Source organism: Callospermophilus lateralis, chromosome 10 (genome assembly GCF_048772815.1).
Source record: "Callospermophilus lateralis isolate mCalLat2 chromosome 10, mCalLat2.hap1, whole genome shotgun sequence".
Lineage (NCBI taxonomy): Eukaryota > Metazoa > Chordata > Mammalia > Rodentia > Sciuridae > Callospermophilus > Callospermophilus lateralis.
Genome location: NC_135314.1, coordinates 103,840,691 through 103,864,399, shown reverse-complemented (window position 1 = coordinate 103,864,399; position 23,709 = coordinate 103,840,691). Strand labels below are relative to the sequence as shown.

Below are 23,709 nucleotides of genomic sequence, written 5' to 3'. Positions count from 1 at the left end.
GGGATTCAAGCAGAGGAAATACTGTTGCCCCTGAGAAGTGTCAGTTTATTGATTGGGTTGTTTGTTTTTTTGGTGTTAATTTTTTTGAGTTCTTTATATATCCTGGAGATTAGTGCTCTATATGATGTATATGTGGCAAAAATTTGGTCCCAAAATGTAGGCTCTCACTTCACCTCATTGATTATTTCTTTTGCTGAGAAGAAGTTTTTAAGTTTCAGTCCATCTCATTTATTAATTCTTGATTTTATTTCTTGTGTTTTAGGAGTCTTGCTAAGGAAGTCGAGCCTAATCCGACATGATGAAGATTTGGGCCTACTTTTTTCTCTATTAGGCACGGAGTATCTGGATTGTGCAGTGGGGAGTGAGAGGAGGGGTGGGACTATGGGGATGGGAAGAATGGTAGAATGAGACAGACATTATTACCCTATATACATTACATGTATGATTACATTGCTGGTATGACTCTGCACCATGTACAGCCAGAGGAATGAGAAGTTGTACTCCATTATGTGTACAATGTGTCAAAATACTTTCTACTGTCATGTAGAACTAATTAGAACAAATTAAAGAAAAAAGAAAAACAGAAGAACAGTAGAATAGAAGAGGGATCAGTAGGAGGGAGGCAAAGAAAAGGGGAAGTACTAGGGAATGAAACTGATCAAATTATACTTTTTATTTTGATCATGTATGAATATATTATAACAAATCCTACTGTTATGCATAATTATAATGTACCAGTAAAAAGGGGGAAAATAAATAAATTATTGTTACACAACTAAAAAAATAAAATAAAATAAAAAGGGCTAGAGGTGTAACTCAGTGGTAGAGTGCCTCTGGGTTCCAGTACTAAAAAAAAGAAGAAGAAGAAGAAGAAGAGGAGGAGGAGGAAGAAGAAGAAAGGGAAGAAAGAAAAAAGGAAAGGAAACTAATTTGGCATGCTAGGAAAACAACCCATGATTGGAAAGCTGGTAAATAAAGGAAAATAATTCAGCTTTTCTCACTTCATAGAAATCAAATGGTTGATGAGGTATAAGAATTCTAGATGATAAACGCAAAAGAAATTATTAGATCAATCTAGGCAACTGTCATCAATGGCTGCTAAAAACATTAGAAAAGATGCCTAATAGGAAACTATACAACAGATGAATCAGGCTTATAATACCTGAACACACTGATCAAAACATTACTAGAATAAAGACAAGCAAACATATGTGCCTGCTGATGTGATGTAATAGGAAATGAACAGTATCATGTACAAACTATTCTTTAAATTTCTTAAGACTCTAAAATCTTAACAAGGCACTAAATCTAACAACCAGTCTATAGGAAATATAGAGGACTAAATGAACATGTTATATATAAATATATCATTAAGATACAATCAAGTAAATGTAGAATACAATACAGTCAGAAGAACAAATGACCTGGTTTAATAAATTATAAATTTCATACATTAATATTTATATATAAAAATGACCTCAGAGACATATTAACTAAATGCAATGTGGGACTGTTTCTGATGTAAATAGAACAACTATAAAAATATATTTCAAAAATAAATGAAGAAATGTGATGTGCTATTATGGAAAGATATTAGGAAACCATTGGGAAAATGTGCAGGGTCACTACAGTTATATTTAAACGAGAATAGTTCTTATCTTTCAGATATTTTTTAAAGTCTTTAAAAAAGATGCCAGTCAAGAAGAAAAAGACTAATATCTTTGTTTACTTCTTCTACAAGTAGGGGGAAATGACTGCAAAGAGAAAACTACTCTGGTAAGAAATGTTTCTAAGGAGATGAAATGTTTTAAAGAATAGGAGATTTTAATGGTTTAGAATCAGTGCTGTGGAATAAGATACCTATCCTACTTCTAGACCCAGTTATGTGGCATATAAAACAAAGCATTCTTGAGAAGGCTGTAGGAGAAGCACTGGTCCCAGTACTAAGGTGACTTTTAATTAGAACAATAACATGAACATGATTTCAGTGAACTTATGACACTATCTTCACCAGAAGTCTGACTGAGCTTCCAAAGACATTTTTAAATTTCCAAAATAGCATCTTCTCCTAGAAACATGATGTAAAAGTTTTAAAGCTAAATTATATGCTAGTTTCTCTAATGCAATACAATATATCCAGTTGTCTCCTAATGTCTTTCTATAGTAGGAGATCACATTTCTCCAGTTCTTTTCCAAATATATAGTCGGTCTATTTATATAGAAAACAAAGTGCCAATAGGGAGAGAGAGCATGGGAGGAATAGATGAACTCTAGATAGGGCAGAGGGGTGGGAGGGAAAGGGAGGGGACAAGGGGTAATTAATGATGGTTGAATGTGATGATAATTATTATCCAAAGTACAGGTATAAAGACACAAATTGGTGTGAATATACTATGTATACAACCAGACATATGAAAAATTGAGCTATCTCTATATAATAAGAATCGTAATGCATTCCGCTGTTACATATAAATAAAAAATAATTAATTAATTTAAAAAAGAAAGAAGACAAAGTACCACACTGCATTTAGTTAATTTGTTTCTTAAGTCTGTTTAATTCTGAAACAATTCCTCCTTCAAATACATGCCTCTTATTTAAATTTACAATTTATTTATTAAGAAAACCAGGTCATTTGTTCTGCTTACTATTACACATTCTGATTCTGCAAGCTGACTAAATAACCTTTACGAAAATGATATTTAAATTCCAATTGTACAGGCCTCAAATTACAGATTCCATAGAATTCATATTTGCCTGAAGTTTTTCTAGGGAGAATGACTTTTTTGTGTGTGTTTGGCACAACAGAACCAAACTTTAATAAAACATCCTAGTGAGATGTGAGATTCACCAGAGTCTTACAACTAAAGACATTCTGGTAAATGCTGTTATAGTTGTAAAACTCTGGTGACTCTCACATTAAATATGTCTGTGCTGAATTTTAAAATGTACCCATTATTCTTTTTAATTCTGATCAGCCCTAGGATTAATATCCTGATACTCATATATCACCTGATACTTATTCATAGAACCCTCAGATTGACTGGTTCCAAAAATTTTGTTTTACATTTCCTAAACACTCACTTAATTCTATACATAGCTATAATGAGAGCAATAGCTATCACTTACTTCTGTTTTATATACATTATCTCATTTAGTCCTAAAATCACTATTATTAGCACTTACCTCTACAAGACATAAAGTGACTAAGAGTCAGATAATCTTGAACTTTGGCAACTAAAGCCAAATCTAGGGCTGGGGCTGTAGCTCAGTGGCAAAGCTCTTGCCTTGCATGTGTGAGGTACTGGGTTAGATCCCCAGCACCACATAAAAATACACAAATAAAATAAAGGCATACTGTCCATCTACAACTACAAATTTTTTTTGTTTTATAAAGCCAAATCTATACCCCATGCTAAAGTCAGAATGACAACAAAGAAACAAAGGTAGGCTTGAGATACTAGAAATACCTCATCCTCTCTCTCAGCACCGTTTCCCCTTTAGGCACTTCATCCTAACAAAGTCATTAACTAAGTCTTTTGGAAAGAATTATCTACTAGGATGCATCCTGGAGCTAAGGAGCAGATTAAGAAACCTTCTTATTCCAGAATATGGTATCCACAAAAGCTGAGCTCCAGGGAGAGAGGAAGGGCAATGAATCCTATTATTGGGAAACAGCAACTGCCAGGTCCAGGTCCACATTTAACAATCAAAACTCAACATGATGGTGAGGATGTGGGGAGAAAGATACACTCATACATTGCTTGTGTGGCTGCAAATTGGTGCAACCACTCTGGAAAATAGTATGGAGATTATTCAGAAAACTTGGAATGGAACCATCATTTGATTCAGTTATCCACTCCTCCATACATACCCAAAGAACTTAAAATCAGCATACTATAGTGACACAGCCACATTAATTTTATAACAGCTCAATTCACAATAGCTAAGCTAATAGAACTAACCTATGATAAGTGGATAAAGAAAATGTGGTATATATACACAATGGATGTTACTCAGTCATAAAGAAGAATGAAATTATGTCATTTGCTGGTAAAGGATCTGGAGACTATCATGCTAAGTGAAATAAGCCAATCCCAAAAAAACCAAAGGCTGAATGTTCTCTCTGATATGCAGATGTTAACATACAATTGGGTGTTAACATACAATTGGGTGTTTGAATTAGACAAAGGGTAATGAAGGGAAGTGGGAATGGGAATAGTACAGAAAGTAGAATAAATTGGATATAACTTTCCTATGTTCATATGTGGATACACAACTAGTGTAACTCTATATCATGTACAACCACAAGAATGGGAGCTTATACTCCATGTACGTATAATATGTCAAAATACACTCTACTGTCATGTGTATCTAAAAAGAACAATAACAAAAAAAGACTCAACAAGATCTCTGGTTTCTGAGTTAATAAAACACAGGTCAACCAAAATCCTACTAAGCTTCTGAGAATACTGTAAAACTTTACACCCTACAAGTGAAAAGCTGTGATTGTTCAGTCCCTATGGAAATTCAGGGACCCCACCTCACAACAAAACAAAGTAGGCTACTAAAAAGTATAGCCCCTAAAAAAGAGTGTACTCCAAAATGTCCAAGGAGATCTTCCCAGGAAGGCACACTGACCAAACTGACCAAGCAACTAACTCTATTGCTAACAAAAAGTTTTCAGGATATTCCCATCAAGCTGGTTTTGAGTTAGGGGCTTGGTCATCACTGTGTGTTGTTTTCCTTTTTCTTTTCCAAACTGTTTAATCATTGTAAAATGAGAATATGAGGAGAAGGAGGAGGGAGGAGAAAAGTTAAAATATACTTACAGTTTTCCAGACCAAAGAGTTGATGCTGGATGCAATAACTGGATGAGTCTAAATTATCTTCTTTTTAGGAGGTGATATGAGTTTGTTTTAAAATCATATGTGTAATAGTTGCATTAGGTAAGTAATATATTTCTGAATTATATGGATGAAGGTATGTGTATGTGGTAACATGGTTCCCAACAATCTTCACCTTGTGATAATTGTATCCTGTGTAAATCTCTCCACTTGGGTATGAGGTGGACCTAAGAGTTTGCTTGTATTGAAAAGAATATAGCAAATATGACCTTATAAAAATTATGACTTAATGTCTTAATGTTTGCTGTCTGGCTCTTCACACTTACTTGCTCTGATAAAGTAAACTACCAAGTTGCAAAATACCCTACGGAAAGAACACATATAAGGAACTAAGAGAAATCTGAAACCCTTGGTCCAAAAGACACTGCTGAACTGAATCCTGCCAATAATATTATCAATGAGCTTGAAAGCAATTTTTCCCTCTTTGAGCCTTTAGCCCTGCCTACCACCGTTATTGCAGCCTTAAGAGACTTTTGAGCCAGAGAAGCTAGCTAAAGCAAGCCTGGATTCTTGACTAACAAAAACTGAGAGATAATAAATGTTGCTGTTTCAAGCCACAGGTAACAATAAATAAACAATACAGTACGGCTGCTAAACAATCAAAGGAAAGAAATAAGTGGATATCTATTTTGTCTGCCCAAAATCAAATCATATCTTTTCTGATAAATATGCCTTGATTGTCCTTTGAGGAACAATTCCACTAATCTCAGTGAATAAATAAGTAGCTCAGATGAGTTGACTCATCTTCCCCATCTCCCTTAATCAAATACATTAAACCCAGACTTAGCACATGAGACTAAAACGCTGAGACTTCAGATGGAATTACTAAGAAGAGAAGTACTTTCTGCTGGACTTGCAGTTAATAGAATGTACACCTAGAGCTACCAAAGTCACAAAATGGAGAAAGCCTTTCTGAAAATGAAGCCAATTACAGAGAAAAGGAGAGACGAAGTGAAAAAGTTATTTACACCTGAACCAATGCCTCAAGTCAGCTGTGACTTGACTTTGCATAAGCCAGTAATTTTTTTCCTTCCCTTCTCACATTAGGTTAATTTGAGTTGAATTTATGGGGGGAAAAAAGATTTTCAAGATATCAACCTAGGAGGTCCATGAGAATAGGGACAAAATTTGTTCTATTCATGACTATATTCCCTATTGGTTAGCTTAATGCCTGGCAAGTAGGTATCACTCAATAAACCTCTTTTGAATAAATAAAGGAAAATATTCTGTGTAAAAACACTGTGTAGGTCCAATTTAGTTAAAATGCAACCAAATGTTTAAAAATCACTGAAAGCATAAATTTCCCTTTTAAAATAAAGTTTCTGTTTATAAAACTTTGAAAAATTATTTACAAATATTAGGTGCAAAGATAATTTGAATTAAATAAGCCATTTAAAAACTTCATGATTCATCTTACCTTAGATAAAAATCCTGTAATTCTAGGATGATTCCTTTTTGTTTTGAAAGAAAACTCCTCTTTCTAGATATATTCATCTTACGGCATTTTTGTAATTAAGACTAGTCCTTATTTTGAGTAATACTATATTAGATAGTTCCCATGTACTGTGTAAATATAATACATTCTAAATCATTTAATTAGAATTCACAGGGTATTCTTTGTCACAGATCCACTATCACATATAATGTTTTGATTCTCAAGTTAAATAACTGAAATATAAATTTACATCATCATCTAGATCCAACTATTTGTAGAAAAAGTGAAAGACTGAGGAGCATATTAAACCATATATCTTGCAAGGGCTGATGTAAAATGTGCAAAACCCTGGATTTTGAACCTGGTACTGGAACAAAACAATAATAAGAACAAAACTGCAACAGGTAAGAGACAACTGAAAATTTGAACACTTCATGGATATTTGATAATATTAGGAATTTTGTGTGAGTGTGTATATGTGCGTGTGTGTGGTGCTGGGGATCAAACCTAGGGCCTTGTGCATGTGAGGCAAGCATTCTACCAACTGAGGTACATCCTTAGTTCCAGGAATTATTTTTAAAGTATGAAAATGCTATTTTGGTTATGTTAAAGAGTCCTTATATATTAGCTGTATAATTGAACTTTTCAGATGAAATATGATGTCTGAATTTACTTGAAAATAAATGAAGAAATGAGTGTTGATATGGATGTGATTGATTACTGAAGCTGGGTAATGAATATATAGAGAATTGTACCACTACTCTGCGTATGGTTTAAATTCTTCAAATAAAATTTTTTTAAATTTAAAATAAGTAAACAGACCATAGAAAAATTATAATTAACCTAATTATTATTAATCTTGTGAACATACCCAAATTTTAAAAATCTAGAGATTGGGGAAAATAAATATTTGAACAGAACTGATCATGAAATTACAAACTACATGCTTCCAAATTTTTATAGCAATTACAATATGAATTATAAATACTGAAGATAAACACATATGATATAGATAATAGGAAGAAGAATCTCCCTTTCTTTGGCAGAAGATTTGCACTGGCAAATTGTCTTTGGCCTCTTCCCAACACCTTTTTTCAACTAATTATAATATATTTGTTGAGCACTTTTTATATGCAAGCCTGGGCTAGTGGAGCCCCTAGACAAAAACAAAACTGAGAGAAATATAGTACATATGTCTTACTGTAAGAAGCTCACAACAAAGTAGATAATCTACTAATGTTCTCTGACCTATAAACATTTCACCCTATCACCCATTGACACATTCCAAACTCTTGGTATCAATCTTATAAAGCATTTCAATTAAAATTAAATACTAATCCCAAAACAAGGCACCATAGCACATTAAATATCTCAAACTGAAGGAATCTGAGAAAACAGAAAGAGGAGAAAGGTCACTCTGATACTTCTCTAAAGCAGGTTATAAGACCTTCATGTTCAAGAGGAAAGGAATACCCTTGCATCTAAAAACAGAGAGACTCAGAAGAATCTGAACAAACAGGCCTTGCTAAGCTTTCCCATTTATTCCCAATTAGGTACACTACTTTTGCTCTATCATATTATTTCTTTACAACTATCTACTCTTCATCAAACCTAATAATGAAAGCATATCAATTTAACTGTTTTTTTTTTTTCTGGACTTATTTTCCTTATGAAGGATCCCATATCATGTAAAATGTATATTACATAAATTTGAATTCTTTTTTCTTGTTAACATGTTCTTTGTCATAGGGGCCTCAGCCAGAAACCAAGAATGATGAGGAAAGATTTTTTTTCTGCCCCACACTTCCTAATTCCCAATAAGAACTTCCCACCATTTTCCAATTTTGAGTTGCCTTAGGTAATTCTTAAAAGGCAATTTTTAAAAATCAGGTTAATTAAATTCATTCAATTATGAATAAGAATAGCCAGTAATCCCAACAACTCAGGAAACTAAGGCAAGAGGACCTCAGGTTTGAGATCAGCCTCAGCAACTTAGAAAGATACCGTCTCAAAAGCTAAAAAAAAAAAAAAAAGACTAGGGATATAGCCCAGTGGTAAAGTTCCTCTCAGTTCAATCCCTAGTACTTATGATAAATACATAAAATAATTTATTCCTGTTGGTAACTAGCAAGTTAGGCCTGCCTTAGAGTCAGTTCTAGTAGTTAAATTTAACTTATTCCTATGTGTCAGAGCTTCTTCCAACTTTCTTCCTTAATTAAATTCACATATTCCATAAACGGTTCAAATTCCACAAACCTGTCCTAAATCTATAACCACAGTAACTACAGCCGTTTCAATTCTCTTTCAATGAAAGGTTCTTATCATCATGAAAAGGTGACTAACTAATGGCATAGTTAAAATGGTTCAAATGTGCCTGAATTTTCATAAATTTTGAGTAAATATAACAAAGATAATTCTATATTATTTATAGTGAATATATAATGTGAAAAGAAGCAGGCTCAATCATCCTATAATCATAATCATACCTGCATAGTCCGTCTTTTAGTTAATGTTATTTGAAAATTTTTCCACTCCCAACGTTGCTCCACTACATGTGCAAAAACAACATGCCCATTTCCGCAGGCTCCAGCAATCTGAGTGCCATCAATTGACCATGCAATATTAAATATGCTGCCAGTGTTGGGTTTTTCTAAAGCATAAGACCACTGAAGGAAAAAAGAAAGAAAAATTGACTGAACAAAACAAAAATGTTTAAAACTGATCACGGTAACATATTAAGATAGTTTTTTAAAAGAATGTATCTTTATCAGGAATTATTAGAAATGTTTTCTTAATAAAATTCTAGTATACTGAACAGAAGATACACATATATTTTAAAAGTATTCAGTAGAAAAACATGATAAAACATTACATGAAATCTCTCAAGAACTGTAAAAACATACCATTTCCATTCACATGATTACTTTCAAGTAATAATACTGAAAGGGTAAATGCAAAGATTCTGTAGGACAAAACAAAGTAAGATATCTTAACGTTCTCTATAGTCTCTACATCTAAAAATTTCTGATTACAGTATTTCAAGAATGTCAGCAAAAACTGAAACTAAACACAAAATGTCACTAAAACATCTTTGATACACATTCTAAATCATGAAAGTTGAAGTACATCTATCCTCTCAGAACTAGAGATCAATAAGCATCAACTAAGACAAAAGAGATTCTTGCATATGTATACAAGAAGACAGCAAGGAAAAAAAACTATTTGATAGATGGTACTAGAGGCCTTTTTCAGATGCAACATACATATTTGCAAAAAGGATGATAAATTTGTTTGACTAAACTTATATGAATGTTTTCTTTCCTTATAACCTAGAGTCAAATTTAAGTCTTGAATTCTGTTATTGATGCTTTGGGGTTTTTTTGTTTTGTTTTACATTATTATTTTTGCAGAAATATGCATTATTAGGAGTTGGGGGTGTGGCTCGTGGTAGTGTGCTTCTATCCCCGAAAGCAGGGAGGAAACATTCATTATTAGCTATAGGCTCCCTCCAAAAATAAATATGAGAGAAGTGAAAAAAGCAGAAAAAAGTCACTAATTTATACTACTGTAATACAAAACTTTAAATTCCTAATAAAAAATTCATACATAAAATAGTGAATGACTTTTACCACTAACATTTTTTTTCATCTTTTTCACTCTTTTTGAACCCCTAAATGCTGCTTAAACATTACCTTAAGGGGGTAATGAATAAATTATAAGCTTTGCTTCATCAGCAGTACGAAATATTAGAAATTTCCTTTTCTGGAATTACAAATATATATTTTTTTAAAAGAACATATACATTTCAACATATCTTTTTAGAAAATGAGTAAAGACTGAGAATTTCAAAGACAAAAATAATCTGCTTCTGGCAATAAAAATAAATTAACCCATAATATGTCTGACAAACAAGAATTATGAAATACTACCACACAACTATTTTATATGAATATTAAAAGTGGTTGATAGAGATAAATAAGACTTGATGTATTGATACCACTTAAGGTTTTGAAGCCGGCTTACACAAATCTTTCATTTTCAATTTAGTCAATTCCTACAGCGTAGATGGAAGAGATCTTAACTTGTATTTTAAAACCATAGATTCATATTTTTAAAGTATTTACTTTAAACTATGTTTTTTTCAGTTTGTTTAAATCAAAATGTAAATAAGGTACAATCACTGCGATTGGCTTAAAAAAATCTCTTAGATATGTTTTCATCTAAGTCCTATTTTCCACATTATTTCTTGCCTTGCAGATTTTTGCTGTTGCAGAAACTTGATCATTTGTTCTAAAAAGTTTTCCACATCTGGATTTTGCCATTTGTATTCTCGTGGTGTTATTTAACATGTTCTTCTGTCAGTTTTATTTCATAAAATTGATACTTAGATTTAAGAGTTTTGACCAAATTCAGGTTCAATTTTTTGACAAGAAAACTTCAGCAGTGATGTTGTGTGCTGTTGTGATTTAAGTAAGGATGTAAATAAAGTTTGGCATAGTCAGGTTTGGCACAGGGAGGAACACTTGGAGGGAATGTGGGAAGATAAGCTTAATTATTCATAGATCCATGAGAGAAGAAAGAAACTCACCTCCCAGTACCAAAGGCAGGGTACCATTTAGGACTCAGGTGCTCAACCAGCAGGTAAGAAGAGAGAGAAAGAGGAAGAAGCTTTTAATGGGGTCCAGGATATTACCTAGCTGATTTTCTGAGACAGAGTGTGATTAGTTAATTTGAAGAGAGCTTAGTGTGGGAACTTGGGAGTTACGTTATCAGGTTCACAAGGCTTACAGCAAAAGTAAGATGATCAAAAGTAAGAGGCTGAGACAGGAGGATCAAAGCCAGCCTCAGCAAAATTGAGACACTAAGCAACACATGATAAATCAATTGCTGTTTTGAAAGACTCAGAAATATATTTTTGTACAAAGGAAGGTTAGTCTTGAAAAACTGTGAGGCAGACCAGCTGGATTTTGAATGTGGGCAAATATCACTGGCATCTCCCCAAATAGCCACAACCTTAGCAGTAGTCTATAGCTAGTCAAAATTCTCCCCAGAAAGGGACACTTCCCCAGACTAACCATAAACTATGTTTCCTTTTTTACTCTTTCATCTAAAATCAACTCTCAGATAACCAAATTACTTACCTATTTACCAACTTACTTATTCTGAAAGAACAATATAATAAATTACTCCCAAGATACTATTATATTTTAAGAAATGATAATTTCTTAAATCTAAAGAATAGCTAATGAGAGAAATTTGTGAGAAAGTGGTGAAATCCTTCTACTCACATAACTCATTGTTTAAGTTGGCCATGAACTGCAGTTACAAAGTATTCATGTTCTATTATTTGCTGTAAGAAATTACCACAGACCTAGAGGCATAAAAGAGCACATATTTATTGTCTAATAGTTCTACAAGAGCTAAAATTAAGGTGTTGGTAGGGCTGGCTTCCTTTCTGGAGGCTCTGGACAGGATCCATTTCCTTGATCATGTGGATTGTTGGCCGAATTCACTTTGTTGCAGCTTTATGTAGAACCTGAGGTCCCTATTCCCTTACTGACCATTTGTACCTTCTAAAGGCCACCTGCATTCCCTGGTTTGTGGTTCCTTTCCTCCATCTTTAGACCAGTAACAGCAAATTGAGCTGCTCTTACTTTGATCTCTCCTCCTTCTCCATCCTCTAACCTAGCTAATAAAGGTGTGCTTTTAAGGACTCATGTAATCCAGATAAGTTTTACCACCTAAAGGTCCATGCCCTTTATCACATCTGCAAAATTCCTTTTGCTATTTAAGATACATATTTACAATTTCTAGGGATTAGAGTATAGGTATCTTTGGGAGCCCATTATTTAGCATACCACAAAATTATATTAGGAAAAATAAAGCAACCAACTTGAGATTTTTAAAGTTTATTCATTTTTTCCTAAAGACTCAAATTCAGATGAGGGCATAAACATATGAAACAATAATTTTACCACTTTTTAAGAGTAGTTTGAGGTTTGTGGTTTGGGTTTTCAAAGTTTTCTATCACTATGAAAAAGAAACTAAATAATAATTTAACCATGCTGTCACCCTAAAAGAGCTGGGTCTTGGTAATGTGGTACTAGATCAACAAGGATATCCAAAATAAAACATTTTGAAGTTATTAAACAAGTTTCTTTCAAAAAGGAAAAAAAAACCCAATATGAGTTATGACATCAAATAAAATACACATTTAATATTCTACCCTGTGAATTATGCAAAAGCATTGAGATTATATAAAGAAAGTCATTGTTTTTTATGAATATTTCCTAACAATAAGAAAAATTAGATTACAGACACCTTCTGAGAGTAATATATGAACATCTCAGAATACTGGTAAAGAGTCCTCAAGGAACAATTTTAAATTGTCAAATCAATAGTCCCTAACAGATGATAAAGCAAATAATTAAAAATTGCCTAATGATGTACAAAAAAGTCTACAGAACTCTAAAGGGGGGAAGGGTAAAGAAGGGAAAGCTAACTTAACTAAAGAAAGAAAAATAAAAGAAAATTATATATTTTACTAAAACACAATAAGGGATTTAAAACTTTTTACATTATTGATATTCCTGGCAACAACTTATCAGAATGTGAATATTGGAGTTGGGTTTATGAGTTATCTATGAGTAGGAAAAAAATATAAGCAAAATATTAGAAGAAAAAGCTGTACCATTTGTCCCCCAAATGGTGGGCAGAGGAAAAACAACACTCTATGTATAAGAAATCATAAGTGGATTTTCCCATGTGTACATGCTGCAGGAGCTTTTGCATGATTTCCGCATGCACACTATACAGAAAACATAAGACAGGAGAATCACAAGTTCAACAATAGCCTAGACAACTTAATGAGACTCTGCCTCAAAATAAAAAAATAAAAAGGGGGTTTTGGAGCTATAGATCAGCGATTAAGCACTCCTGGATTCAATCCCTAGTACCAGCAAAAAAAAGAAAGAAAGAAAACATTTATAAAAAGTAAAATTCTCTGCTTTTAAACAGACAGACTCAGATTTTTAGGTACCAGTATCATAAAAAAGCAAATTCAAATTTGTGTACACTTGTTTTAAAAAAAAAGAAAGAATTTCTGGTCATTAAAAAAAAAAAAAAAAAGGTTGTTTATTTTTAACTTAACTAACCTTATAGAAGTTTACTTAACCAACTTATTCCATAAAAACTAAGCACAAAGACATCTGAACATTTATCATTATTCTATTTCTTCTCTGTTTTTTCATAACAATTGTAACCCTTACTATTAAACAACTGTTATTTAATCATCTGTTTACATTTTAGTACTCTAAGTAGAGGGTGGAGTACTATTGAAAACAGACATAGAAGTTGTTCTCTAAATAGCCAATGAATCACATATGTGCTGAATAAATGAACAAGCAAGCCTGTGTTCCTAAAGCTCAACCACCATTTAAACAAAACCTGACCTTTAAAGTAAAAAAAATACATAAAAATGAATTAAAAGTCAAGAAATTTAGAAATATTTAAACTAATCTTCTCAAAAACAACCACGAAATTTACTAAGTATATTAATTCCATTAATAAATAGTCTAAATGTTAGGCTATTATAACTCTTTAAAAACTAGAACAATATATTTTCTCTGTGCAAAAATTCTATAACATTTCCAGAATACCCATTACATGTTAGGTGTTGATTTTAAATAGAATAAAAATGAATTTTGTAACAGAAATCTAACTTTATATTATTAATTAAGTTTCTCAATTCTGGGCAAGATGGACTCATACCATAAAGGCAACAGTTCCTTTACTTTATGGTTTATATTTTATGTTTTTAGCAAAGTTGGTTTTATAGAAATATGAAAATGTAATTTTAACTTTCTCATATCTTCATTATAAAGTCAGAAATGTATTCATGTAAAAGAAAATCTCTGAGGATTAAACTAAAAATTTTGGGTAAATTAGACTAAAATGATTGAACAATAGCAACCTATTGGTTTGGCTGCTTCCTGTCTCTTCCTTCATTTAGTAAGACCTGGCCCTCACCAATGAGTCCTATTTAAGTCTTCATAATCATGTTTATAGAACCTACTACAACATGCCTAAACAAATCTGATGTGCCAGTGATCCCCCTTCCCTGGAGATATTTAAAATTGGAACCAAGATTTTTGACTCAGTATGCTCTCTCCAATAGAGGAGAGGTACTTATGATGTCAGTTTTCAGCATGTAAACTGAAAGGAGAAAAAAGGTCAGCCCAAAGGAAAGAAAAAAAAAGGACCTGGATATGTAGATACACAAAAAGGCAAAAGATAAGCACTCTACTTTTTGGTTCCTAGGGCCTATTAGTTATATTCTTTCCATGACATCTAGAATCTTTTCCTGTACCTTATAACCAGTTCCCATTTTTGCTTCTATTTGTATCAAACTACAATAAAATGTAAAGTCTGAAGTCATAAGATCAGCCACATTTCTCCAACACTACTTGAGTTTTTCCCATTTCTGGCAGACCATATACAGTGTTGCCTCTTATATTAAAAAGCAAAGATACAAACAAAAAACTAATACTTATAAAAGAAGAAGTATGCTCAGTGTCTCTGAAAAAGGCATCAGAATTGCAGAGTTGAAAGAAGAGATCATTGTGCCCTAACAATTTATTGTAGGTAAATATTATGGTTTGGATCTAGAATGTCCCCCAAAAGCTTGTGTATGTCCCTTCTGGAATGTCCCTAAGACAGCAATGTCCAGAAGTGGCGCTTTTGGGAAGTGACTGGCTCTAACCTCACTGATGGATTAAACCATTTGATGGATTAATAATTTGAATGCACAACTGGGAGGAAGTGGAAACTGTAAGCAGATGGAGCATACTAGGTCACTAGGGGCATGCCCTTGAGGACTACATCATGTGCCTGGCCCCTTCCTCTCTGTCTCTCCCTCCTTCCCTCCCTCTCTCCCTCCCTCCCTCAGCTTTCCAACTGGCATGAGCTGAGCAGCTTTTCTCTGCCATGCCCTTTCAATATAATATTGTCTCACCTCAGGCCCAAAGCAATGGAGCCATGAAACCTCTGAAACTGTGAGCCAAAATTAAACCTATGCTCCTCCAAGTTGTTTGCATCAGATATTTTGGCCACAGAAATGAAGAGCTGACTAACACAATGAGGAATTAAAGGTCCAGAAGAAGACTTCCACTTTGTAAATTCACCACTGGAGTTGACTCCAAAGTTATACAAACATGCCAATACTATTCCTACATTAAAATAAAATTAAAAATTAAAACAAAATAATAAAGTTTAATTTAATTTAAAAATAAAAAAGCAACCATACTGAATATGTACAATATAAAGAACAAAAATTGAGACAATTTCTATAAAGTATCAACAAATGATACATCCCTTTAAGGAACGAGATCAGGTTTTTTTTTCTTCTGTATTTTCTTAAATTATTTATGCATGCAAGTATTTCCCAGAAGGGAAATAAATATTTAAATTAAAAACAATGACCATAATAACTGACTCCTCCATGTCAACCACATTATTCTCTTTTATTTATTTATTTATTTTTTTAGGTGAACACAAGATCTTTATTTCGTTTCTATGTGGTGCTGAGAATCAAACCCAGTGCCACACGCATGCTAGGCGAGCGCACTACCACTTGAGCCACATCCCAGCCCCACATTCTTCTCTTTACTACCCTGTGTAATTATATTCCTTACATTGAAAGGATTCTCAAAGGCACAATCTTTGGCCAAGTTCAATAATTCATAATATTACATGCTCAAAAGTTAAGTTTAAGTCAAAGAGAAAACAGATGCCTTTCTTTGAAGGATACTAATTGATTTTTTTATTTTTTATTTTTTTTTTAGTGATAGACACAATAACTTTACTTTAGTTAGATTTATGTGGTACTAAGGATTAAACCCAGTGCCTCACATGTGCTAGGCAAGTGCTCTACCACTAAGCCAAAACCCTAACCCCACTAACTGATTTTTAAGAAGAATATTCTGTCTCATATGTAATTAGCAAATTACAGAGTGTCTTAAATTATGTTACTTGACAATGAAAAGTTACATATGGCAGTAAGACCAGTTACTGTAGATGATGAATTATTGCAATTAATTTAATTGAATGGATAAATGAATAAACAGAGGTAAGTCTTTTTTTTTATAATGAATGGATATTCAAAGAGAAAATGAGAATCAAGAAGTTTTCCATTACACAAGCAATAGCACCACCTGCTGATAAATAAAAGCAACAATGTCAATTTATTAAGAAGACACCAAAGGTAATTATATATTCAGATCTTTTCTCTTGAATTCTATTAAAATAATAAAACTCATTAATATGTTCTGGATATTTACTTATATATAACTATGTTAATTTGAACTTCTATGTCTTACATATTTGAATAATGCATTTCTTAAAAATCAAAGATAAAAACAAAATTTATTATGGAACCTAAAAAGAAAGTATGGTACTATGGCTCTAATTTTTTATTCTACAAATAATTCACTGTACTATAATTTATTATGCTAACCACCCAGATGTGTATATTTATTTTGTACAGTTGTTTTTATAATCCTTGATTATACCTAAAAATTATGTTGTCTTACTTTCTCAGTTTAATTTTTATAGCATTCATGATGTTCCTTTTATTTATTTTTGTTTATAGACATTTATCTACTGAAATAAAAAGAAGGCATTTGTATTTCTTTGCTTGTGAAGTATCTGTTTATTCCATTTGCCCATTTATCAATTGGGTTATTTGTTTTTTCAGTGCTAAGTTTTTTGATTTCTTTATATACTCTGGATATCCTCTGTCCGAATAATGTTATGGTTTAGATATGAGGTGTCCCCAAAAGCTCATATGTGAGGCAATGCAAGAAAGTTCTGAGGTGAAATGACTGGGTTATGAGAGTCAATGTGTTAATCCCCTGATAGGGATTAATTTGGTGGTAACTGTAGACAGATATAGTATAACTGAAGAGATGGCTCATGGGCATGCCTTTGGGGTTTATATTTTGTTCTTGGTGAGAAAAGCTCTCTTTCTCTGTTTCCTGGTGCCATATAATGAACTGTTTTCCTTAACCACATCCTTCTGCCCCAGTGTTCTGCCTCACCTTGGGTCCAGTGTAATGGAGTCAGTCATCTATGGACCTCTGAAACCGTGAGTCCCCAAATAAACTTTTCCTCTTCTAATTATTCTTGCCAGGTCTTTTTGTCATAGCAGTAAAAATGCTAACTAAAACAAATAGCTAGCAAAGATTTTCTCCCATTCTGTAGGTTCTCTCTTTATACAATTAACTGTTTCTGTGCAGAAGCTTTCGTATTTGATGCCATCCCATTTACTAATTCTTGGTATTGTTTCCTGAGGTTCAGGAGTCCTATTGAAGAAACTGTTATCAGCACTTATATGGTGAAGTGTTGATCCTACATTTTAATGGTTACAAAATTTCTAGTGTAAATCATAGGTCTTTAATCCAATCTGGGTTGGCTTTTTTTTTGTGCAGGGTGAGAAAGAACTTGAGCACAAATCTTTACATTTTATTTTTTTAATATTTTAAACCCAATTTTCTAGGACACTGGCTGATTCATAGTATGAATTTAATGCTTATTGAATAAAAAAACATTTAAAATGTTAAGTCAAGTATTAAAAATTATTATAACACAGTTCATTCAGTTTATTTTTCTAGAATTATTAACATTATAAGAAAAGATATTGTGCTTAATGAGGTTAATTTTTAATTATTATTCAGGGGGCTGGAGATGTGGCTCAAGCAGTAGCGTGCTCGCCTGGCATGCGTGCGGCCCGGGTTCGATCCTCAGCACCACATACAAACAAAGATGTTGTGTCTGCCAAATACTAAAAAATAAATATTAAAAATATTCTCTCTCTCTCTCTCTAAAAAAAAGACATATGTAACCGTTTGGGTGGGCTTAAGCTAAGTAGACAGTAAAAAATTAGTATCATTGTAGCCCTAGAATCCAATAAAGATTAAATAAGTTAATGCATAAGAGTTATGTTGAACATTAGTGGCAATTTAGAAATTGCTGTCAATAAAAACTGAATAAAATGTTCAAAAAAAATTATTATTCAGATTAACTTAATCCCTCAAGTTTCTAAAACCTTAAAATATTTTTAATCAGGGCTGGGCCTCAGCAGTAGAGCACTTGCCAGGCATGTGTGAGGCACTGAGTTTGATTCTCAGCCCCACATATAAATAAATAAAATAAAGTTCTATCAGCAACTTAAAAAAAATTTAAAATATTTTTTAATCAACAGGCAAATTAAAATTATCATATTTAAATTAATTTATTAACAAATAATTTAATATTGACTATATTGTATAGATAATAAGAAATCTTTAAGCTATAAAATCTTATAAACTAGGGAGTCAAAAATAATATATGTAAAACTAAATTGGACAACATAAGTGCAAAATACATTGTGAAAATGAGACCACATAATTCTATAACAGCATCACTAATAAAAAACCTGAGGTACAGGTCCTTAAGTCCAAAAACAAAACAAAAAATATCCTTAAGTAATAAGATAATTTAACATCCGGATATTATAGCTAAGGGAAAAATAAAGAGACCTAAGGTGAGAAAAAGTTAGGAAAATAAACTTTAGATTGATTATAGAAGGCATGAGAAAGTCAAACATGAGATAGGTCTTAAAGAACAGAAAGAATTCCACTTAGTATAAAACATAGGAGAGGGGCTGGGGATGTGGCTCGAGTGGTAGCGCGCTCGCCTGGCATGCGTGCGGCCCGGGTTCGATTCTCAGCACCATGTACAAACAAAGATGTTGTGTTCGCCGATAACTAAAAAATAAATATTAAAAAATTCTCTCTCCTCTTTCACTCTCTCTTTAAAAAAAAAAAAAAAAACATAGGAGAGAATATGCCATAAAAACAGTGAGGATGTTAGGGGCAGGCAAGATTCATGAGCCAGTATTCAACCTGATTTGAGCACACATACAAATTAGAGAGTTGGAGAGGAAAAGACTGAATGGATTTAATGGTACTAGGTTTCAGAGAGCTTCCAAAGCCAGGCAGAGGGCTAAAATTTTATGTGATGAAAAACAAGTAACCAGAAAACTGATACATCCTTTAAAAAGCTCTAAAGGTTCTAACTACCTTGTTTTGCATTTGAAGAAAATGAGCCATGGAACAATAATGTGATTTGCTTATATTTAGAAATAGTATGGAAAAGCCCTATTGCTATAGTTTGGATCTTAGATGTTCCTTTAATAGGGAGATAGTGGAACCTTTAGAAGGTAGGGCCTTGTGGTAGGGCCTTGTGGTAGGGCCTTAGGGAGGTCTTCTGGTCACTGGGACCATTTCCCTAGCAGGGGACTGTGAGACTCCAGCCAGTCCTTTCTCTTTTGCTTCCTGGATGATGAAGTGAGTAGATTACTCTACCACACACTCCTGCTGCTATATCATAGGCTCTTTTAGACATGGAGCCAATTGATCCTGGACTGGAACCTCCACAACTACAAGCCAAGATAAATCTTTTCTCTTCATGATTATCTCAAGTATTTTTTATACTGATGAAAAGTTGATTTACAAGTCCAAACTATTTTTACCCCAAACTGCCACCGTTTGGGGGCATTCTTCAAGAACAATAGATAAATATTGTTAAGCTGGTTGTTTGCCTAGATTTCAATGAGAAGAAAGGAATAGTATCAAGAGGAAAAATTCTCCCACACTTTCAAAAGTTAATTTTTTTTTTTTTTGAGATATTAGGGATTAAACCCAGGGCTTTCTACCATTGAGTTATATCCACAGTCCTTTTGCCTAGGCTGACCTCCTAAATCACTGGGATTACAGGCATGTGCCACTATACCGGACTCAAATATAAATTCTTAACAGAAAGAAATATGCCCTTTGGTTTCAAAATGACCAGTTTTTAAATTTACTATTAATTTTATGCAAAAATATGACTAACATTTTATATGAAACATACCAATAGCAAAAACATTTAAAACTCTATTTTCCTTATTGAATGGGCAAAAATTTTAATATTTCACCATCTTTCACAATCATTCTCAAAACAAACATTTCCAGAAATACAATGAGTATAGAGAACATATCCATTCTTTAAACTTACAGTTTGGTTTCATAAATCTAGAATTGATTGAATCAGTATATTAAGACAAATCAGAAATTTACAGTCAAATGCATTCATTAAGGGATGTTAATGTTAAAGAGTGTTTGCCTGATGTGAGGGAGGGTCTGGATTCAATCTCCAGCACTGCAGAAAGAAGGAAGGAAGAAAAGGCATTCACTGAAAATGTTGTTTTTTTTAAGGACTGAGAACCAGGTGTGTGTGCATGACCACATTTATGACAGCACATGTGTAATTCCTCACAACTATAACTTACCCCAGTTTTATCACACAAGCGTAAAGTATGAAACGATCCAACAGCAAATAATTCTCCATCTGGAGCCCAGGCAACTGAGGTAATAGGATGCTCATGGGGTTGTGAACTGTATAGGAGGCGGCCATAACTATCCCAAACCTATAAAAGCAAAAAATTTTTAAAGTCTTATAATAATCACAACATTGCTATAAACAAGTTTGTCTTCTAATAAGGTAGCACATAAAGTTAAAGAAATGACCACCTTATAATATTAGTAATTAAATGTCTTTACTACTATACAATAGAAAGGGGAAAAAGCTGTATTCCTTGAAACCAAAATACATTGAAAATATTTTAAAACATTATTATAATTTTCAGATTTTACTAAACCTTGGATTAAACATTAAACCTACCCATTCTAATCCATATATATACTAAAATAAAATTGAACCCCTTTCTCTCACCCTGCATAAAACTCAATTTAAGGACTTAGGCATTAGACCAGAGATCCTGTGCCTACTAGAAGAAAAAGCAGGCCCAACTCTCCATCATGTCGGCTTAGGAACTGACTTCCTCAATAAGACTCCTAAAGCAAAAGAAGTAAAATCAAGAGTCAATAAGTGGGATGGAATCCAACTAGAAAGCTTCTTCACAAAGGAAACAATTAATAATGCGAGCAGACAGCCTACAGAATGGGAGAACATGTTTGCCACCTACACCTCACATAGAGCATTAATCTCCAGGATATATAAAAAACTGAAGAAACAACACACAGAAAAAAAATAATAATATAATCAATAAATGGGCTAAGGAACTGAATAGACACTTCACAGAAGTAGTATTACAATCAATCAACAAATATAGGAAAAATGTTCAACATCTCTAGCAATTAGAGAAATATAAAAATCAAAACTACATTGAGATTCCATCTCACTCCAGTCAGAATGGCAATTATCAAGAATACAAGCAACAATAAATGTTGGTGAGGATGTAGGGGAAAAGTACATTCACACATATTGCTGGTAGGACTGCAAATTGGTGCAACCATGATGGAAAGCAGTATTTAGATTCATCAGACATTTAACCCTGTTACCCCACTCCTTGGTTTATACCCAAAGAACTTAAAATCAGCATGCTACAGTGTGACAGCCACATAAATGTTTATGGCAGCTCAATTCACAATAGCCAAACTATGGAACAAACCAAGATGCCCTTCAACAGATGAATGGATAAATAAAATGTGGTATACATATACAATGGAATATTAGTCATAAAAAAGAATGAAATTATGGCATTTGTAGGTAAATGGATGAAGCTAGAGAATATCATGCTAAGCCAAATAAGCCAATCCCACAAAACCAAAGGCCTAATGTTTTCTCTGATATGCAGATGCTAATTCATAATAAGGGAGTAGGAGCTAGGGAAGAATAGAATTATTTTAGGTTAGACAGGGGGGTGAAGGGAGGGAAGGCGATACGGGGGTAGAAAAGATAGTAGAATGAATCAGATATTATTACCCTAGTGCATATATGATTACACAAATGGTGTGATTCCCCATCATATACAACTAGAAGAAAAGTTATATTCCATTTATGTATGATGTGTCAAAATGCATTCTACTGACATATAGCTAATTAGAACAAATTTTTAAAAAATCAATAAATGGGATGGTATCAAACTAAAAAGCTTCTTCACAGCAAAGGAAACAATCAAGAACGTAAAGAGAGAACCTACAGAATGGGAGACCATTTTTGCATTAATTTCCAGGATATATAAAGAACTCCAAAAACTTAACACCAAAAAAACAAATAACCCAATCAACAGATGGGCTAAGGAACTGCCCAGACACTTCACAGAAGAAGAAATACGAATGGTCAAAAAAAAATATGAAAAAATGTTCACCATCTCTAGCAATTAGAGAAACACAAATTAAAACTACACTTAGCCAGGCATGGTGGCGCAACCCTATAATCCCAGAGGCTAGGGAGGCTGAGAAGGAGGATCATGAGTTCAAAGCCAGCCTCAGCAAAAACGAGGCGCTAAGCAACTCAATAAGACCCTGTCTCTAAATAAAATACAAAATAGGACTGGGGATGTGGCTTAGTGGTCAAGTACCCCTGAGTTCAATACATGGTACCAAAAAAAAGAAAAAAATACACTGAGATTCCATTTCATTCCACTTAGAATGGCAATTATCAAGAATACAAGCAACAATAAATGCTGACAAGGATATGTGGGAAAGGTACACTCATACACTGCTGGTGAGACTGCAAATTGGTGCAACTACTCTGGAAAGCAGTATGGAGATTCCTTAGAAAACTTGGAATGGAACCACCATTTGACCCAGTTATTCCTCTCCTTGGTTTATACCCAAGGACTTAAAATGAGCATACTACAGTGATGCAGCCACATCAATGTTTGTAGCAACTCAAATCACAATAGCTAAGCTATGGAACCAACCAAGGTGCCCTTCAACAAATGAATGGATTTAAAAATGTGGTATATATACACAATGGAATATTATTCAGCCATAAAGAATGAAATTATGGCATTTGCTGGCAAATGGATGGAACTGGAGACTATCACGCTAAGTGAAATAAACCAATCCCTACAAACCAAAGCCTGAATGTTCTCTCTGATATGTGGATGCTAACATATAATAAGGATGGGGAGAGAAGAATAGAAGTTCACTGGATTACACAAAAGGGAATGATAGGAAGGGAGGAAGGATAAAAACAGTAAAGACAGTAGAATGAATTAGACATAGCTATCCTATGTTCATATATGAATACATGACCAATAAAACTCCAGAACATGTACAACTGCAAGAATGGGATCCTAATTAGATTAAGTTCCACTCCATGTCTGTATGTCAAAATAAAAAAAATGTTTTCGATATGTTAAAAAAAAACCTCCACATTCTAAGTTCTTTAAATTTAATAGTAACATTTTGAGATGTCTAGTATTTTGTTTGAGTTTATAAAATTTCTCTAAAAGAATTTATTTCAATTAAAGTTCCTGT

At 33.3% G+C, this 23,709-nt stretch overlaps 1 protein-coding gene across 4 annotated transcripts in view; it reads right to left on the bottom strand.

The window, feature by feature from the left end:
• Window positions 1-23,709, bottom strand: part of Ift80 (intraflagellar transport 80) — a 136,318-nt gene that overhangs the window by 56,509 nt on the left and 56,100 nt on the right. For all 4 annotated transcript variants that reach the window (XM_076867516.2, XM_076867517.2, XM_076867518.2 and 1 more), the window contains exons 8-9: window positions 20,709-20,846; window positions 8,827-9,006 (exon numbers count right to left, since the gene is read on the bottom strand). In XM_076867516.2, coding sequence (XP_076723631.1) covers window positions 8,827-9,006; window positions 20,709-20,846 — 318 coding nt within the window. The remainder of the gene's footprint in view (window positions 1-8,826; window positions 9,007-20,708; window positions 20,847-23,709) is intronic.